At 41.1% G+C, this 21,315-nt stretch overlaps 1 protein-coding gene across 10 annotated transcripts in view; it reads left to right on the top strand.

Moving 5' to 3' along the window:
* Positions 1 to 21,315, top strand: part of EBF1 (EBF transcription factor 1) — a 427,899-nt gene that overhangs the window by 273,460 nt on the left and 133,124 nt on the right. For 6 of the 10 annotated variants that reach the window (XM_061424214.1, XM_061424215.1, XM_061424220.1 and 3 more), the window contains 2 exons: positions 4,003 to 4,084; positions 20,007 to 20,148. In XM_061424214.1, the coding sequence (XP_061280198.1) occupies positions 4,003 to 4,084; positions 20,007 to 20,148 (224 nt within the window). The remainder of the gene's footprint in view (positions 1 to 4,002; positions 4,085 to 20,006; positions 20,149 to 21,315) is intronic. The other 4 variants (XM_061424217.1, XM_061424216.1, XM_061424221.1 and 1 more) reach the window with 1 other exon arrangement.

Here is a 21,315-nt window from a genome sequence, read left to right as displayed (position 1 = left end):
GGGCTTGTGTGAGGCCTCAGGCACCAGTTGACGCTGTCTCTTCCCCACAACAGATGGTCAAGCCTTCAGTTTCAGCGAGGGATCCGCTGTCGAGAGGGCGGGCAGAAGATGCTGCCAGCGTGCCAAGTGACAGGGCAGCTTGGGGTAACGGGGATCTGGTTTGTGCCCAGCATAGCTTTTGTGCTAACGATGGGCTGGTGACAGGCGCCTCGCCCGGCTCATCGCCGAGGCAGAAGATCCCCTGCTCCCTTGATTCTGTTTCTCTGGCAGAGCTAACGTCCTGTTTGCCTGCCTTTCAAAATCCATTTTGGCACCAGATGGACCCCCTCATGGTGGCTAGCAGTTGTCTGACTTGAAGATGTCAGAGGGTGTGCTGACAGCTCCTTCCAACACAACCTGAATCTGGCTGTTGTGTCTGGCTCAAATGGCTTTAAACATACACAGGCGGCGAATATTATCTATCAGTCCTGGAGAACCAGGTGTGGGAGTGGGGTGCCCACTGGATGGAGAATGGCAGCGACGTCTCCCTCCACAGTGTTCAGGTTGCTAGCGTGGAAACAATGGTACAATGGTACTAATAATTACTCTTATGATTACTCTTATTTGTGCAGTTGCCATTGTGGTACATTGTACCATTGTTGTTCATGGTACAATTACTATTAATATCAACAATGCACTACTTCTGTGATTATTAAAACTACTGTAGCACAATGGTTAAAAGCACAGGCTCTGTGCAAATTTGAGTTGATCCACATTTAATAACTTTTGGGCAACTTATTTATATTCTCTGTACCTCAGTTTCCTCATCAGTAAAATGGGATTAAAGGTAGAGGTTATTTAGGAGGCTTGAATGGGAAAATATATTTGAAGTTCTCAGCTTTCTGAACACAAAGTAAGCACCTAATACATGAAAGATATTATTATTATGACAGCCACCATCACTATGTGTACTATGTTCCAGACACTATGTATCATTGCAGTTAATTTTCTTAGTCACCTTCTATGATAGGGACTGATATTATACCCAGATTCTAGGTAAGAAGTGTGGTGCAGGAAAGTTCAGCTCTTTATCAAAAGTCACACAGCTGTATCTGTCAGAATTTGATGGGGATCTCATTCTGAATATTTTTAAGGGTCATGGCTTTTCTATCATCCCAAGCCGACTCTTACTGTCAATTTAGTGATAATCAGCCCTGTCCTGGGGTTTGTGTGGCTTTTAAATATCCTCTTCCAACCAGCTGTGCTTGAAAGAAGCAGGCAGTTTTCACACTTTAGGTGTCTTTGGATGTAAGCTTGAGCCCGGTCAAGATGGCAGACTCACTATCCCTGACCTCTACCACATCAGACAGTTTCCAGCAGTAATGTGTGGTCGCTAGGGCTCCTGGCACTTGCTGTCTGCGAGTTCAGAGGTGGGGACAGTGCAGAGACACTTAGGATTGGGACCACGCCCTCAAACCCCTCTCCTGTCCCCAGATTCCCCTATTGCACGTGGCCAGGTAGGCCAGTGTTGCTCTTTGAGCTGGATTTTATTTTACGCAGCTGGGCTCAGCAGTGTGCCATGAGTCATTTATCTTGTTCAGAAAGATTGATAAACTTTGTGAACAGAACCTGGAAGTAGGGATGAAGGATTGTTCAGAAGCCAGGTCTTATTGATGGACAGTTGAACGTTGCATGATGTTGAAAGAGCTGTTTCAGGAAGATGTTTACATTTTAAAATGTGATTTTAGGGGTTGACAAAGTCATTGTCTCTCTTCAAAGAGTTATTCCCATGCCATACTTCCCTCTTGGCAGAGTCTGAGAGACTGGGGAGGAGAGAGATTCTGTTGGGACATCGCTTAGTCTGGTTTTCAGAAATTGCCTAAATTTGGTGCTTCTCTGTGCTGTGCTCTCATTATAGAGGTGCTATTTGGTTGATAGACTTTATACTCAGAGCTAAATCCAGACATTTCAGCTTGATAGTTCCTCACAAATTATGTGTATTCAAGTAGGAATTTTACTGCAGTGTGGACTTGAAATGGGGAAAAAGGTGACGACAGGAAAATTCCTATGAGAATTTAACTGAGCAACATTTTAATGCATTGTAATATTTTGGGAAAGTGGGCCTGAAGTCCACATCCCTAAAAGTAAAAAGGAATGAAGAACTTCCAGCAGCTTTTAAAATGCTGCTTTCCCCAAACATATTAGTAGGTGGATCGAGAGGTTTAATTTTAGGTAACTAACAAGAATGCCCTGATCGGACACTTTTGATCATGCTGCCTTTCCACGATGAACTTCAACAACTCCCACCTAAGAAATATAGAAATAACTCTCCTGATTCACAGAAAGGTAGAAATAACTCATCTAATTTATCACCCAGTGCAGGACACTTTTAAAAGTTAAAGTGCGTACTATTCATTTTGTTGTTGTTGCTCAGTAGCTCAGACTCTTTTGTGATCCCATGGACTGCAACACTCCAGACTTCCCTGTCCTTCACTATCTCCCAGAGTTTGCTCAAACTCATGTGCAGTGAGTCAGTGATGCCATCCAGCCATCTCATTCTCTGTCATCCCCTCTTCTCCTTCTGCCTTCAATCTTCTCCAGCATCAGGGTCTTTTCCAGTGAGTTGGCTCTTCGCATCAGGTGGCCAAAGTATTTGAGCTTCAGTTTCAGCATCAGTCCTTCCAATGAATATTCAGGGTTGATTTCCTTTAAGATTGACTGGTTTGAACTATTCACACTTACAGTAGTACAGCTGGTGTAAACTAGTATGCTGCTGCTGCTAAGTCACTTCAGTCGTGTCCGACTCTGTGCGACCTCACAGACGACAGCCCATCAGGCTCCTCTGTCCCTGGGATTCTCCAGGCCAGAACACTGGAGTTGGTTGCCATTTCCTTCTCCAATGCATGAAAGTGAAAAGTGAAAGTGAAGTCGCTCAGTCGTGCCCGACTCTTAGTGACCCTACGGACTGCAGCCTACCAGGCTCCTCCATCCATGGGATTTTCCAGGCAAGAGTACTGGAGTGGGGTGCCATTGCCTTCTCTGGTAAACTAGTATAGTTCCTGGCAAATTGAGACCTTTGGTCACCCTAGCCAGTAAAACCATGGATCTCATTATGGAATCAATTCAGAGATCAAGGTGGCTGTGAAGCAGGACATTCCTTCTTCTATCATAAATAGCTTTTGTTTATAGCTGGCATGTAAGGAAAACATATGGGATATGTTCAAGAAATGAGTGGACTTTAGTCAGTATGGGAATCTTCTCATAAGCACTCCTATCAGAATATTTTACTTGGGCTTCCATGGTGGCTCAAAGGGTAAAGATGCAGGCAGACCCAGATTTGATCCCTGGATCAGGAAGGTCCCCTGGAGAAGGAAATGGCAACCCAGCCCAGTATTCTTGCCTGGAGAATCCCCATGGACAGAGGAGCCTGGCGGGCTACAGTCCACGGGGTCACAAAGAGTCAGACATGACTGAGCAACTTCACTTTCCCTTTCATGTTCGAGAAATCAATGGACTTTAGTCAGTATGTGAATCTTCTCATAAGCACTCCTATCAGAATGTTTTACTTGGAGATGCTCGGATAAAAAGTGTTTACCTTGTCCTTATATTCATCCAGCATGTATTTTGCTGGTTCATCATCTGTGAATTTACGGGGCTTAAATTACATGTTGTTGTTGGGGACCATGAGTAATTCTCAGGCAATTATCTCCAATTGGAACCTGCCTTAAATTATAGGGAAGACTTAGCCTCTCTATGAGTGAAAATACTTCCTTGGGGGCTTAATTCTTCTGTGAGATCTGTTGGCGCCACGGAGAGCATTCTCTTCATATAGAATGTCTAACTTGGGTGTGAAATGAAGACTAAAGCTTTAAACCAAGTACTGGCTGGCTCTAACGTCATTCTGAATGTTTCAGAAAATGCCCAGAGAATAGAATGCACAACCCGGAAGTGACTTACTACTTTTTTTTTTTCCCCTTCTGTGGAGGACTGAAATGCTAACCATGGTAATTTGTTTCTTCACAGGTTCTTCTTGAAATTTTTCCTCAAATGTAACCAAAATTGCCTAAAGAATGCGGGAAACCCACGTGACATGCGGAGATTCCAGGTGGGTCTGTCTTGTCCTTCTTATACCTGAATAATAACATGAGTATCAGGAGAGGGTAAAAGAAGTCTTAGGTGGAGAAGATCCAGAGTATCATTGTATCATTGTTTTCCCAGAGGTGACAAGCAGGTGAGTTTGGGTCCCTAGGTGTCTTTTCTCTACAAGTTGTTGTTTTAATTAGAGAAGGATTAGGACTGAGCCACCTGCGTTCAGTGGTTGAGACAGTGGTACCCTTTGAGCCTCGTCTGGCTTCCCGAACGGACTCATAGGCTTAAACCAGGGCTCCCCAACCTCCAGGATCTAATGCTGGATGATCTGAGGTGGAGCTGATATAATAGTAATAGAAATAAAGTGCACAGTAAATGCTATGTGTTTGAATCATCCTGAAACTACCCCCTCCTCACCCTGTCCATGGAAAAATTTGTCTTCCATGAAACTCGTACCTGGTGCCAAAAATGTTGGGGACCACTAGCTTAAACCACTGCAGGTTAAGTGAAGCACATACAAATGATGAAGTCTTCGCCTAAAGTTCTACAGGTAGAAAACTGGTCGATAGGAGCTTTGTGCTGTTTTGGAATTACGTCACTTTCCTCCTTCCTTTCTCTTGTTTTCCTTTTCCAATCTTGGAGATTATTAGTAATTATCTTATTAAAAGTGGATCTCTGAAGAAGCAGGGTGTAGGGCAGTATGGGTGACATTCAGTCTGTTTGAGAAATGTCCTTGTTCAGCCCATATAAATGTCTTCAAGCATCAGTCAGATCTGCCTCCATTTAAAGCTTTAGTGGTATGTTAACCTCATATAATTATACATTTACTAGAGGAAAAATATGTGAAAATACATTTGTTAACTTCCAAAACACAGAATGGTGGTTAGGCTTTAGGAAAGGTTGCTAAATTCTAGGTACGTGCTTCTCAAACTCTAAAGTGCCGAGAATCCTCTGGGGATCTTGTTAAACTGCTAATTGAGGTCTGCGGTGGGCCTGAAATTCTACCTTTCTAACAAGCTCCCAAGTGATGGGCAAAGCCATGGACCACACTTGGAGTAGCAAGGTTCTAGACCCTTATGTTGCTCTCCATCTAATTTTATGACTAACTCATTTGGTCAGTGTTAGTTTCTTCACCAGAGTAATGATGTGTCCATCTATGGATGCCCATGTGGTCTGTCAGTGAAAATATCTTGGGAGTTTAAAGTATGTTCTTAGGTGGAGTTAGTCTGCTTTAAGTGTAGATTGAAATATAGGATCTCTGAGAGGATCTGGACAAATTTTCTCTGCACATTCTCTGATGGGAGAAAGGGAAAGGATGATTCTGGGCATTAATTTTTGGATGTCAAGATCTCTTAGTCTCCAAGATAATTATTTTTTTTTAATAGGTGGGACTTAGTAGTCTCATGAAAGAACAAATTCAGTAAAAAGAAGACCCCTGCCCCTGAGATTCTGAACAGTTCTGGAAATCATTTGGGCTTGCCACCTTTTGTCCTGACAGATGAATGGGGAGAACCCCTAGATGCCTAGTTTCCTGGAAAATGTCTTTCCTGGGGAGCTTCTGACCAAGTGGGCAGACTTGGGTGCTCTCATTCATACCCAGGACATTTTTGTGTTGAGTTGGAGCATCTTTGCTGGTGCAACATGTGATGCTGTTAAATATGTGTTGCTAAGTGTCTTAAAATGTGAGAATGAGTTTCATATAAACTGTGTTACTTACCTTGGCCTTGAAATGGGCCATGTATCTCCTTTGACCAAGCTTGGGTTAGGAACAAGCCATGTCCAGACATGAACCAATTCATAACATATAATAAATGTGTCTAGACATGTATGATGCCTTACGAATACTAGGACCGACCTGGCTGTGCTTCACAGAGTGGCAGAGTTAGAGATGGTCTTCAGTAATGTTGGGAATCTAAAGAGAGTGTGTGTAAGATTTCAGGGGCCTTATTTTCCCTTGCAGGACCTGCTAGTGAAATGTCTGAAAGCTTTGAATTATAGGAATGTAGCTTTTGGATGAGATGAGAACCAACTCAGTCTGTTATTTTTGAGAATGTCTAGAAAGCTTTATTTTTTCAGACAAAGTAGTTATTTTTTGTTGAGTAGAAGGGCTACTGAGACAAGGAGGCATGAGTTAGACTTCCGCAAAACCTCAATTTCCTCTACTGTAAAATGGAGTAAAAATGATGATTCTTATTTCACAAAGGACAGTACTTTGAAAGCATAACAAATTTGCAAAAGATAAAATATGTGGCAGAACCAATACAATATTGTAAAGTAATTAGCCTCCAATTAAAATAAATAAACTTAAAAAAAAATAAATGTACGATTTTGAAGAAAATATTTGCTATAAACTAAAGCTGGGCCAATAATTGAGCATAGGGTTTCTCAGCCTGGGCAGAAATGACACTTTAGACTGAATAAGCCTTTGTTGGGAGGGAGGTGGATTTGTTCTGTGTGTCAAAGGATATTTAGCCAGAATCACTGGCCTTTACCCACCAGATACCAGTAGAGAAACCATCCTCCACCCCTTGCAGTCATGAGAGACACTAAAATGTCTCCAGACATAGACAAACGTCCCCTGTGGGGAAGGGGATGCAGAATTTCCCCTGGTTGGGAATCACTGGTTTAGTCCTATCCCTGACGACCTCTGACATACTCTCCTGCAGACAGTGCTGCTGTCCCAAAGAGTGCACCCTTTGATTACACTTGAAAGTTGCCCAACACAAGGTCCAGCCTTGACAATGCTCTTTCTCAGTATTCTCCAACTGATCCTAAAGTAGGTGGACCTTTCCCAGTAGGGGCTGCTACCTTGACCACTACAGAGTCAGTCTTTGTGTCAAAGAAGAGCTCTGTCTCTATCAGCAATGACAAATTCCTTATTGGAGCTCAAATTTAACCCACTTTATTCCTGTCACCGACTTCCTACTTACTGGGAGAGGAAAGAGGGAGCCTGTGGCAGAATGAGCACTGACATTTTGTTTTGTATTTGCGTACATTTGCGTATTTCATGAATCATCACTTTTACATGGTTAGCACGTGGTCTTATGCACTGTTGGACGTATCTAGCAACTGCAACTCAGTGCTCTAAACACCATTGTCAGCCTCATTTTTTGTGTGGGCCTCTGCCTCAAGCTTGCTTTTCTTCCTGTGTTCCTTGTCTTGGTTCATTTCTAACTGTATTAAGTGTTAGGGAGATGACCATTTATATTTGGGTCTGCATTCGTATTTATATGTATAAATGTATGAGTCCATGTATGTATCTTGATAGACATCTATGGACATTGCCTGTAATGATGACGATGATGAAGCTAACAATTATGGTGTCCTTTTGTGAGCAGTTTTGTGCTATTTTATATGAGTTACCATATTTATCTTCACATCCAAACAGGAATTAGGGTCATGCAAATAGGAATTACTTCCACTTTACAAATGAGGTACGTGAAGTTTAGGAAAGTTAAGCAGTTTGCCCAAAGTCACACATCTACTAAGTCCTGAGGCAGCGATTCAACCCAGTCGATCTGACCCAGATGTTCTCTAATGTGGTGCAACAGTAAAGAACTTGTCCACAGCCTTTAGGCAGATACATAGGGAGGCAGTAAGGAGGTCTCTCTACATCTGAGAGCCCAGTGAGTACTTGTGAATAGTATTAGAATCCCAGGGAAGTCAAGGAACAGTGTTCAAAAGGGTGTTTGCTCTGAGTAGAACCTAAGGATGCCAGCTGCCTGAAGAACACTGGGATTCCAATATATCCATCACGCAGACTGTGGAGTTGTGCAGAAGGGGGAAAACTCGAGCACTGTTTCTGATTATAGCCACAGTGCTGGTCAGTGTTTACTCATGTGAACTTTAGAGAAAGAGGTTATTGCTCCTAAGACTGCCTGAGCTTCACCTAATTGGTAGAGGTTTTGGCCAGTTCTCCAGGGCAAGAAAGACCCTTCAACAAATGAAGCCTGAATCCAGGCACCCCTGATGGCTCGGAGCACTCATTTGGAAATCATATTGACGTTCCCAGCTCTTAGGACTAAACCAAAAGGGGGAGGATGAGTTTCTGTGCAGCTGTGCTGGCTGGCAGAGATGAGCCCTAGAAGCGCTGGTGGAAGGTTTCCCATGAGCAAACATATGATTTTCCTCATTTTTCTCATAGTACGCTAATTGGAAAGCTGGTTTCAAATATTTTGATGTCACTGTTGCCTCTGAGGGGAGTGAGAGAGTGTCATGTTGGCATGAGAAGACTCCCTTCCCCTCTTTACATCTCAATGTGGCTTTTCCCAGTGACACTGAAAACCCAAGGCCCAGAGACGTCTGAGGGAAGGCATGCCCTCCTGCCTGTCCAGTGGGCTCCCCCTACCTGTTAGGGATGCCACTTTCTCCCTTGTCCCGCTCCCCAGGCCCACTGATCTTCATGCAGCCAGGCCAGGGTGCGTCTCCTCTGAACAGCAATCAGGGGCCTGTGTAGGTGACTGAGGAGGACATAAGAAAGGTTGTTGATCTCTTGACATGTAAAGACATTCTGTCAAGCAAACTCAGCCTCACAGCAGCTGAGCTTCTGGTGTGTAAACAGAGACTGCTTAATTACACAGGTCATATCAATTTAGTGTGACCTTAGCATTTTTGAGAAATTCATCACTTTCTGCAGAGCTCGGCTGTATTCATAGTTTCAGGCAGTATGGAATAAGCCTTGTAGAGAATTTGGTACAATCTTTTTATTTTTAAGCTTATAATTGATGTTTTCTTTTGAAATCCCCAGGCTGTGGTTAGGGTAACAAACTTGCTTAAATACAACAGTGGATACAGGCTTCATTCAGTTCTGTGGGTGTGGGGACGACGGGAGAAAGAGAGCAGGAGGGAAGGCGGTGGATGGAGACAGCTCTCTCTCCTGACGGGGAGAATTTCCCTGTGACTAAATGAGCCTGTTTCTTCATCTTGACACTAAAAAGATGCTAATGTCAAAGGAGTGTGTTAAAACCATGTCACGGGTCTGGTTTTTAACTGACGGGAGCTAGACAATTCAAGCTTAAGATTTAAATCCTTATCAATAGCTTCCCTTGTTGGGGCTGGCAGAGCGGGGAGGTGAGGGGAGGAACAAGAACTGGGTACAAGCTGTCATCACAGTAGATACCGTAATACCTGGAAAACTGGGAAGTAAATTTCCAAATTCATCTTATTGCTTTAACAAAGTTTTCCATAGGCTGTGAATCTGTATCTGTGTATAAATGTTAGATCTGTAACTACATGTGAACATAAATGTAAGATATGCTTGTTTATGCATGCATGCCTGCACTCAGTAGTATTTATTGACCTGGTAGGTGGTTGAGTATATTGTGATAAGAACAGGAAAGATGGAGTGTCTGCTGTAGTGAAACTTAAATTCTAGTTGGCATCTATTAGTTAGGATAATAGTAGCTGCTGTAACAAACAGACCAAAGAAGATTTAATGGATCACCTTCAACAGAAGGTTGTTTATCCCTAACATAATGGTATAAGGCAAGTGTTCCTGGTGGGTGAGTAGCTCTTGTATGTGAAGTAGTCTCCACCACCCCCTAGAACCTTATTGTCTCCATACATCCAGCTGAAGGGTAAAGAGTGCATGGAGGGGCTTGTGGGCTTAAAAACCTCGTCTTAGAAACGATTCTTGTCAAATCTGCCCACATTCTACTGGCTAGAAGTCTGTCACACAGCCAGGTATGACCACAGAGAGGCCTGAAAATGTCTGGTTGTACTGTCCAAGAAGAAAAGATAGTTATATGGGGAACAGTGACCTTCAGTTGCTACACTGTCAAAACCAGTACAATATTGTAAAGTAACTAGCCTCCAATTAAAATAAATAAATTTATATAAAATAAAATAAAAATTTCAATTATTGCTTTAAGGAAGTGAAGCAGGGTATTATGAGAGAGAACACCAGTGTGGGATGGGGGATGGGAACATACTTGAAAAGCAGGTGACCAAGGAAAACTTTCGAGGAGGGGACTCTTAAGCTCAGAGCTAATGGATAACAATAAGTCATTTTGAGAAGAGCCAGGAGAATTTTCTGAGCAGAGAGAGCAGCAAGCCCAAAATTCATGTTTGTCTTGTGTTTATCTGAGACGAACAATTTTCTTTTGCTTACTCATCATTTGGAATGGGGGTTGGTAAGAAATATGAGGAGAAACTATCAGGTTTTTCTTCCCAAATTCCCACCAAAAAATGTGTGGTCTTTCAAAAGTGATGACGTAGTTAATGACATTAAAAGGCAACTCTCTGCTTTCCCCCCTTCTTTGGTGAATTCTATAAATTTTGGAGAATCCTTCTTATTTATTCAGAAGCCCACAGGGTATGATTAGAGGATTCTTAAAATATATGCCCATTCTCTGCAGTTTCGGTCTGCTTTTAAAGACACTTAAAGAAAGAAGGAAACGTTCTCAACCCTTTTATTTCTCTCCCACCATTCCCCACCCCCGTCTTATATTGTTTTGACAAACAGCACATCTTGCAATTAAATTCTTTACCAACAGAATGTTAGGGGCCTGAGCCGCAATCACTCTCTTCCTACAGAATAATTTCAAGATGCACCATGCTGATTAATTATACTGAAAGCAGCTCTAATGATAGTTTCAGAATACAGGATTAATTCACATAACATGGTAAATACAAATGGTGGATTTTCAACCTGATATATTAAACCATCACAGCTTATTGGGCAAATATGTATCTTGGCATGAGCCTTATGCTGGGCCTTGGCAGAAAATATGCATCACTGAAAAGGAATCCTTATGACCAGGATTTGATGAGTGGTAGCTCTGCACTTAGAGGAAATAAATTCCTACATTAAGTACAGTTGCTATTGAAGAAAATGTAAAATATATTAAAGGATAGACATAGAAGTGTTTGGTTTGATCAGTGTTGCCCAGTGGATATTGGATCTGAGGATGCATGGTGCTTACTGAGACTTGCCAACCCAGAGGTATTCTTATATTCTTCCACTTTTTAGGTTGTAACTTACAGAGCTCTTACTATGTGTGAGACCTTGTACTAAGTGTTTTACATGTATAATTTTATTTGTTTTTCCACCCTCTTTCCCTTGTTTACTTTGCTCCAAATGAGAACATTGACCTTCCTTCTCTTCCGTCATTTTTCTTCACCAAATGTACTAAACTCATTCCTTCCTCAGGATTTTTGCACTTGCTATCCTATGCCCCTGGAAATTCTTCTGCCACATCATTGAATGGCTGGTTACTTCTTAATAGTCAGATTTCAGCTAAAATGTCACCTCCTTAGAGAGGCCTTCCTAATCATCTGCTTAAAAGTAGTTCCTGCCTGGGCTTCGCCCCCTTCCTCATTTTATTTTCTTCTTGGAACTTTTTACCATCTGAAATTTGCTTTCATTGTTTATTTATTTATTGTCCAAAAACTCTTTTTTATTCTGGACAGAGACTAAACTCTTGATGGGCACATACTTTGTCATTGCTGCTTTTCCAGTACATAAAATGATGCCTGACACCTATTCCTATGATTAAATGACTTATCTAAGGTTACAGACTAGTGAGTGATGGAGTCGGGGTTCACACTCAGCACTATCTGACCCCGGGAACTGAACTGACGACTGTATGCTGTTTTCTTGCTTCCAGTTTCCAAGTCCGTGTACCATGGTCCCATAAGCAGAAAGCATGCATGGCAGTTATGTATACTTGGGCTCACTGCTACTTAAAATGGCCAATGGGAACACATAAATGGAGCACCAGTTAAATGCCAACAACTACATTAAAAGGCATCAAAAGTATCCTGATCCACAGAGAGAGAAACTAAGTTCAGATCAATGATGAGTTTTTATGTCTACAATGTGTCACAGTTCAGGAGACAGAAGCTGAGTCTAGTTTCTAATGGTTCAAATTAGTTTAGCACAGGAATCCAAGGATTTAGAAGTGTCCATTCTTATCTTACTGTTAAAAGAAGAGAGATTTTTGTCTTGAGGCTCAGAGAGTGGATTTAATTCAGCTTCTCAGTCCCTCACTCCTGCAGTTCCACTCTGTTACATCCTGTAGGTTCATGCGTCCTCCATAATTTTTAATGAGTTATTTGGGATCTTTCAACCAGATAGAAACTTGCAATCAAGCTGGTTTCAGAGAATATCTCTTTCCATATCAGCCAAGGAGATTTTAAAGGACAAAGTTAATGAAGACCCAACTGCTGCAGACCATTTTTATGTAGATAATGCCTAAAGTGTAGTCAGTCAGACAGACAGTGATGTGTACTGGAAGAGACAGTTAGGGGAAAGAGGACCTAAGCCAGGAGCATGGATTAAGAGGCCAGAAGTGGACCTAGAGCCTGAAGTTTCCCTTCAACTTTGCCTCTGCTCTTAATTCATCCTGTGGCCTTGAAGTTTTTAAGCCTCTTGGGTCTCAGTTTTCCAAGCTGTCAGACACGACTGAGTGAGTGAACTGAACTGAAAAGGAGGAATTGGATAAATTCGCAGTATCATAACTACTGAGGTCTCCTTTTGTCATTTTCTCTTATGAACCTCTTGTGGTGACATATCTTCCAACTTAATTGCATTTATTGAATAAGAATCACACTCTATTTTAAAATTAGTCAAAGCCATGGAAACTGACAATTTTGAGCTTCTCATGTGCATGAGATTACTGTGTTTCCACATGGAACTGATATGATCCCATATCAACAAAGGCAAGTTACTGCATGTTATAATATGCATCCTTCCTATGGATGAATTAGGGTACCCTTTCTGCAGGCTTGTCCCCAGTGCTACATTAGAAAGCGCGTAGTTGGGAGGCACTAGATTGGCTGATTTCTTGGGTCTCTTGGGACTCATTGGAGAAGCCTGTAAAGGGTAGTTCAGTTGATAGGTTGGGTGTAGAATGTGGGCTGTGTGAAGCAGAGGGTAGAAGTTGGACCCAGTAGACTTTATTTTGTAGAGAAGTTTTAGGCTTACAGAAAAATGAAGGGAAAGTGCAGAGAGTTCACATATACTTCCTTAATGCCCCTTACGCAGTTTCCCTTATTAACATCTTGCATTAGTGTGATCCATGTGTTACAATTGATGTGTCAGTGTTGATATACTATTGTTAATTTCCATAGTTTACCCTAGGACTCACTGTGTTATACATTCTGTGGGTTTATACAGATTCGTGATATGTGTCTACCATTACAGTGCCGTTTAGAATGGTTTCATCTCCATCCTCCCCCACCGGTTCCTCTGTGCTCTGCCTATTCATCTCTTCTTCCCTCTTCCCAAACTCCTGGCAACCACTGGTCTTTCCACTATCTCCATAGTTATCCCTTTTCCAAAACGTCATATAGTTGGAATGATGAAGTATATAGTCTTTACAGGTTTGCTTTTTTCATTTAGCAATCTGCATTTAAGTTTTCTTCATGTCTTTTTGTGCCTTGATAGCACATTTCTTTTTATTGCTGCATCATCCTCCATTTTGTGGATTACCAGTTTGTTTATTTATCCATCTTTTGGACATTCTGGTTGCTGATGCCTTTTATTTAGTTGACTTTTTTAATTACTATGATGGTTAAATCACATGCAGTTGTACAAAATTATTCAGAGGGATTCTGTGTATCCTTTATTCAGTTTCCCCTAATATTAGTGATATTTTGCAAAATTATTGACCAGTATTAGAGTGTTCTATTGTTCTATTGCTCAGATGGTAAAGAATCTGCTTGCAACCCAGGAGACCCAGGTTCAATCTCTGGGTCAGGAAGACTCCCTGGAGAAGGGAATGGCAACCCATTCCAGTATTCTTGCCTGGAGAATTTCATGGACAGAGGAGCCTGGTGGGCTACAGTCCATGGGGTTGCAAAGAGTCAGACATGACATACAGTATTCATACAGGATATAAACATTGATGCAGTCCACTCATCTTCTTCACATGTCTCTAGCTTTGCTTGTACTCATCCATGTGTATATTTCAGTGCTATACTATTTTGTCACGTGTAGGTCTGTATCTGTCACCCTACAGTCAAGATATCAGACGTTTTCATCACTGCAAAGATTCCGGCCTTATGTAGCCTCCACATCCATCTTCCCTCTGCCCCTAATCTCTGCCAACCACTTCTCTGTTCTTCATTTCTAAATTGTTGTTATATCAAGAAGTAGTAAATAGAATCATGCAGCGTACTAGTTTGCTACGACTGCGGTAACAAAATACCACAGGCCCAGAATGTATTTTCCAAAATCCTGGAGGCTGGAAGTTCTGGATCAGGGTGTTGGCAGGCTTGGTTTTGTTGGCTTGCGGATGGCCACCTTCTCGCTACGTCTTCACATGGTCTTTTTTCTTTGCCTGGAGACCCTTGTGTGTCCAAATTTCCTTTCCTTGTGAGGATATCAGTAAGATTAGATTAGGACCAACCTTAACAACCTCATTTTAAACTTAATTACCTCTTCAAAGGCTCCATCTGCAAATACAGTTGTGTTCTTAAGTTCTAGGGTTAGCACTTCAACATATGAATTTTGAGGCGGACACAATTCAGCTCATAATATGCAGTATGTAGCCTTTTGATACTGGCTTTTTTCACCTGACATAATTCTCTGGAGATTCATTCAGATGTATCAATAGTTTATTCCTTTTGATTGCTGAGTGCTATTCCATGGAATGTTTCTTGCTGCTGCTGCTGCTAAGTCGCTCTAGTCGTGTCCGACTCTCTGCAACCCCATAGACGGCAGCCCACCAGGCTCCCCGTCCCTGGGATTCTCCAGGCAAGAACATGGAGTGGGTTGCCATTTCCTTCTCCAATGCATGAAAGTGAAAAGTGAAAGTGAAGTCGCTCAGTCGTGTCTGACTCTTAGCGACCCCATGGACTGCAGCCCACCAGGCTCCTCCGTCCATGGGATTTTCCAGCAAGAGTACTGGAGTGGGGTGCTATTGCCTTCTCTGGGAATGCTTCTTAATGCCTTTTAATTTTATGTACTTCAGCCCAGTGCGTTTCCTACCTTTATTAAGGGCTCTGAATTAACGCAAACATAGAATAAGCTAAACGCAGAGGTAAGGAAGCTATGAAATAGACCAACTTTAGCACTAATTTCCTTACACTGAGTTATCATATGTAAGCCTTAAAAACCAAGATTTATAATTTTTAAATTGTTATTTAAAATTAAGTTGCTGAAGATGTTATATTTTAGAGAGAGGTACTTCTTACCAAGATATTCTAAATTTAAACACTGAAAATATTTTTATGACTTAATCATCCCCCTAGAAATGTTTAAAGATATAGATTTCAACTTTTGGTGGCCTATGTTCTAACCCCTTCTTCCACATGAGCTGCTGCTTTTGTTAATGTGATCTGCCACTCATCACTGAATTTAGCTGCCTGTGTCTTTTTGAAAATCTGCTCATGAGACAGATTATGCCTCATCAATTTGAGAGAATATAGTTGGGACATACAGCGTATCCTGCTTGATCGGAAGGGGAGAGGGACAGTCTAAAGAATGATAGCAAGGAAATGATAATCAATAACAAAATTCCTAGAGAATCCTTCATTAAAATGATGTATTAGGAAAAATATACTGGCATTGATAAAATGCAGAAAAATTTACAAGCTAATTTCAGAGCAATAAGGTTTCATTTCATTTCAAGTTTAGAATGTAAAAGGCTAATAGGCAGAAGGTTTATAAAAAGCAAAAGTACAGAAACCATGAAATTTGCAATTCACAAGAGGTCTAAATTATATAATTAAATGTCGTGAGCATGAAGGTCTTTAAGTTTGTAAGATTTCATTGTTAAACTAATAAAAAGTGAATGTAGAAGAAATAATTTCTGTATCCTTGTATTGAAAATAACAATTTATGCTGGGTCCTCTTTATAGCAAATAAGATGCTTCAGATTATCAGCCCAACACAGGTTCTTGAACTTGTTGATGAAATCACCAACAAAGCAACAACTCTGCTAGCACTGCTAACATTTGCTCTATGAGAACTGGAAACCATACTAACCACTTTAAATAATGTAAGCCTCACAGTAACCTTATGAGTTAGGTACTATTAACATTTCCATTTGAGAGTCAGGGACACAGGGGCTTAGAGAGGTTAAGTTACTTGGCCAAAGTCACATCAGCTAGGAAAGCTTGAGAGTCAAAAGTTGTAAGTTTTGTTTTGAATTTTAGTTCTAAATAGATTGGGGAGATAGTAAAAATAGTAACATTTAGGTCTATTTAGATCTAGGATATAAGATAGCAAATTGTGAACCATTGTAATGAGCCAAGAAATTGAAAACTTCATTGCAAAATCTTCAAAGTCTGTGTATAGTTGTGGCCTCTTTATTCCCTCATATTGAATATTGTCACTTGGAGAATTGGACACAAACAGAAAATACCATGGAACACACTGAGTATTCATCAGCATGTCTGTGGATTGCTATACTGAAAAGCCATGCTCCTTCCCCAGATAGTTTTACTTCCCCCAAAATACAATGATAATACGTATATATAACCCTAAACATGCCTAAGCTTAATACTTATTTCAGGAGAAATAAATTGGGCATCCTCACAAATAAATTGGAACAATTTATTTCAAAATCATTCTACAGCAGCCCTGTCCAATAGAACATTCTTCAGTGAAGACAGTGTTCTGTAACTGCCTTGTCTAGTATAGTAGCCTCCAGCCACATGTGACTAGTGACCACTTGAAATATGGCTATGGAAACTCAGGAACAATGGAATTTTAAATTTTATTTAATTAGTTTAAATTTAAATAGCCAAATGTGTGGTTACTGTATTAGTATAATTCTAGACTATGTTAATTATAACAGATATCATAAAATTTTAAATATACCTGTTCCTCATTTTATCCTGGGTCAGCAGAGTGAGGAAGAAGGCAGAAAAGGGAAGGGATGGTCAAGTCCAAATGTAAAATCATTTTCCATGTTTATCTGTCCCAAATTCAAGCTGAGTTTTGTTGACAAAATTTGGGAAGGTTGAAGATTTGGCAGGCTTGCCTGTCCCCTTGCCTGCATGAACATGTCAGCACCTCATTAATCTTGTGTTTAAACTGTGAAGGCCCTTTTCCCTCCCAGTATAGGCTTATTTTTAAAGGATTTTTCAGTGCTCCCTTTGCATTTCAGGATTTTATATATGTGTGTGTGTGTGTGTGTATTTATAAGTTGATCTGTAGATTAATTGCAGCATTTATTTTATTTAACTATATTCTAATCATTTCAAATTGGAATGAGAGAAATTATTTTGGGGTAAGGATGTTAAAATGTATGGTGTTATGAGTTTTGAGGAACATATAAGGTGTTTATTTTCTAGAAATTTAAAGGCATGAGAATTCTCAGTATCATCTTTCTCCAATTATAATTGGTCTTTCAATGAAATTATCCTATCACACATGTGGCCTTGGTAAACCCTCTCTTGCCAAGAAAAGAAAGACATATGGGGTGTCGTTTTCTTTCCTAACCGTTTTCAGTTTTTGTTCAACGTAGGAATTAGATGACAGTGTCTTTAAACGATACTGAATATTTTAAGCCTGTAGCAGTCTGACTTACAGGTGCATGTTGGATTGTCATTGCTTTTTTTTTTTTTTTTTTCTTAAGACAGACGTCTAGAATAACCACTTTCTGTATTTCCTGACACTGGAAACAGATACCGTTTGTCATTCCTTTTATAGTTTCTTCAGCTAACGACTCCAGTGACCACTCAATTGTGGTCTTGTAGTAAATCAAAAATTCTTTGAAAGACCCAGCTCCGTTACATAATTGTAAATGTCCCACGAAGTCATCACCTAAACTGAAAAGAAAAATGAATTTCTGTTGCTTTAAATAATACAGACTCTGCCGCCACTCATAGTACTTTTTGAAAATAGAAGAATAGCGAATTTTCTTCTTCTCCTCTTAGTCTTTCTCCTTCTCTTCCTTCTAAATTAACCTATAATTGATGAGGCACACACAGAGCCTCCAGCCGTCACATCTGGTTGGTCAATCATGAAGAAAGAGAAAAACCACTTTGCAAACTGCTGCTTAGAACTGACTGTGTCCTTCCACGAATGACTTGCCCTGGCTGGAATTTTGGATATCACAATGACTAAGGAGAACACGCTGAGTCCCTAAATGGACTCTCTTAATTGTTTACTTTGCATTTTAGTAAAATAGAAGTGAAAACTAAAATCAGGTGTGGATCCGAGTCCTGCTTGGGGTTGGATCTTGATGAGGACCCCGAGGGAGAATGGAGGGGACCCCACAGGAGCCCCCCCAACAGTCATCCCTGGGAGACCCCAGAGTGGGACCCCACTTCCTGGATCTGAGGAAGTCTAGACCCTCTTGGTGTGGGGGAGAAGGGCCTTGAGTCTGCAGAAGGGAGGGCCCAGAAGGAAAACAGAAAAATTGTGTTGCCATCCTGGAGGCAAAGGGGCAGGGAATCTGCTGTGTTTAACCAGGATGCTTTGCGGTCAAAGAGGTGGAGACAGTGGAACTTTTAAGTGTGGCATCCATTGGTGGGGGTCTGCAGGGTTGGGAGTGGGGTTGCTTTTCCAGGCAGGGCTTACAGTTCACAGGCCCTGCATTTTCCCCTCTACCCAACTCAGGTGATGAAATCAGAGTACTCATTGCCCAAGACTCTAGAAGGCAGGGTTCCCTTTCCCCAACTTGGAGAAAAGGCTTTTCAGAAGCTGGGGCCTCAGTATGTGCCAATCCTTGTAAAGAGTTTCACCTCTTCAGGGGCTAATGCCTCTCGAAACCAAGCACAATTAAAGCACCCAAACCAAGAACAATTAAAGCGCGAGTCTTCCCAAGCAACTGGGGAATTGAGCAAAAATAAATCAGAAACCCTCAGCCTTGGCTCTGGAGGTTTGCCTCATTATGAGAGCAGATCTATTAGCCCTCTTGCCATTGTCTTTCATTTCTCAAGTGAGGTGATTCTAATTAAATTAATCTGCATGTCAATCTATCGGTGATCAATCAAAGAGCCTGAGGTCCGCCCTATGCTGCAGGGTGCTTGCGGCTGACAGGGGCTGATAATGGAGGAAGAAATAAACTGTCGAGCAAAGTTAATTAGTCAACATAATAGGTGGATTAAACGGGAGCCGGCTGATTGCTGTTTCCCATGTCAAAGCATGAGGTGGGCGCTGAAGCTGCAATTACAGACAATTATTATATTTGGTTGTAAGAGGTCGCATGAATAAACATATCTCTGTGGGTTTCAGTTTTAATCCTCTTCCCTATTTAATATAAGGAGAAGTGTAGGTCATTTCTTCTCATTGTTTTAGTCAAAGTTCTCCGAGAAAATACCTTTGCCTGGGTCCCTTCTGGCAAACTCCAGTCAGTTTATGGGACCGCCAGGGTATCTGATTGTACCTTGGGCCAAGGCTTCTTTTTTTTTGGCCTTGAAACACAGCTCTAAGACTCTTAATTAGCAAAGATTTTTGGGTAGTGGTGGTGAGGGGGGCTTTGGTCTGATGTCTACTTAACTAAACTAATGTGGGTAGAAAAAAGTACAAGAAACCCCAAAAAGACACCCAGGAGAGAAAAATGCATCCCAGCTCTCACTGAAACCTCTCTTTTTCATTTCTCTCTCCTCTTAACCCTGACACAGTGGTAGTGGGGGGAATATTTTAAAGATTCAAAAGATTTTTATTTGCATGATCAACTGTGATATCTGCTTCAGTGTCTAAACTGAAGGGTAATTTAGGTGAAACACAACCACCCTTGTGTAAAAAAAAAATATGCTAATAAAGATCCTCTTGTTAAAATTATGGTTAACAGTGTACCTTCTGCTGTATAACTATAAACTGTGCAATTTTACTTAAAACTGCATCAAAAGCGTTCCATGCCAAAGACCCACTCATCAATAGCTCCTCTTGTTAGACTTGTACAGCATAAGCACCAGTTATTATGTGAAATAGCTATGCAATTTTCTGCAGCTCCCAGCTGTTATTTATTTAACTTGAGTTTATTACCCTCCGTGCTTTTATATTAAAATGTTCATTCATTTCTCTCTTCTGTCTCCAGGTCGTGGTGTCTACGACAGTCAATGTGGATGGCCATGTCCTGGCAGTCTCTGATAATATGTTTGTCCATAATAACTCAAAGCATGGGCGGAGGGCTCGGAGGCTTGACCCCTCGGAAGGTACGCCCTCTTATCTGGAACATGGTAGGCGAATCATTTTCATTGGTTGTCATTGCTACTTTAACTGTGCATTTATTTGGTTTCTTTCTTCCAACTCCACCATCTTTTCTACCCCTTTTCAAATTTCAAATGTCCTGTTGAACAGTGTTGATGCTGAGTATTTCAATACAGGAAGATATCTCGGAGGCCCAGGCTTTCTTGTTGCACAGGTCCCTACCCTGGAAATGGCTGACATTTCCTTCCTTATGATGGAAAGACAGAGGGAGATTGGACCACTGCTTTATTTTAAACTGCCACTTGATTTTAAAAATAGTGAAAGGCCAAAGCAGGGCAACAAAAATCCTGATTTTGAGTTTTTTGAGATTTTGAGTATTTTGACAGGTGTCCTGGCTAGTGAGTCTCTCTTTCTTTACAATCCTACTGGTATGTGTCTGTGACCATACATTTAACTTCATTTGGAGATAAGGTTGCAAAGTCTTGGTTGGATGTGTTTCTTTTTGCATATAAATTCCAAACTAAATGTCCCTTCCATTTATGTGCCCTGTGCATGCCCCACCCCTCATCACCACAGGATGCAGCTTGCTTTATGTAGGCAGATTTTGGTGGGGAGAAATCATATTTGCCTTTATTTTATGGCTAGTTAGTTGTACCTTTGAGAGGTCTGGAGGAAACCAGACAAAAATTTGAAACAAAGTGAATGCCACTCCAAGGAACAATAGGCTGGACTGAGCATATGTCCAAATGTTTCTGAGCTACCTGTATATATATATAGTGTATCCATCTGTTCATCATCCATCCATTCATCAACCCATCTATCCATCCATCGTCATCCATCCTCTATCTATCCATTCCATTCATCCTTTATTTATCCACCCATTTTTCATCCATCCATCAATCCACCCAAAAAACTGTGACTGAGTTTCAACTGGATACCAGTCACTTTGCTAGGTTTTCTCCAATCTCCTCAAGTTAAACTCTTCACTTATTTTCCCCATTTTACTTTCAGTTTGCTAGGTCATCAGAATTCTCTTGAAAACACTACCACACAAAGTACCAGCTGATTGCCTGATTTTTTGATGGACCACGAACTGTCCACGATCTAGTTCATAGGGTAGAAAACTCCTTTCTCTGCTAGCATCTCAATTTAATAAACACACTACTGTCATCATTTTTGCCTGTTTTTTTTTTGTG

Source organism: Bos javanicus, chromosome 7 (genome assembly GCF_032452875.1).
Source record: "Bos javanicus breed banteng chromosome 7, ARS-OSU_banteng_1.0, whole genome shotgun sequence".
In the NCBI taxonomy this organism is placed as follows: domain Eukaryota; kingdom Metazoa; phylum Chordata; class Mammalia; order Artiodactyla; family Bovidae; genus Bos; species Bos javanicus.
Note: the sequence above shows the minus strand (reverse complement) of the source record. Positions and strands in the feature narration are given on the sequence as shown.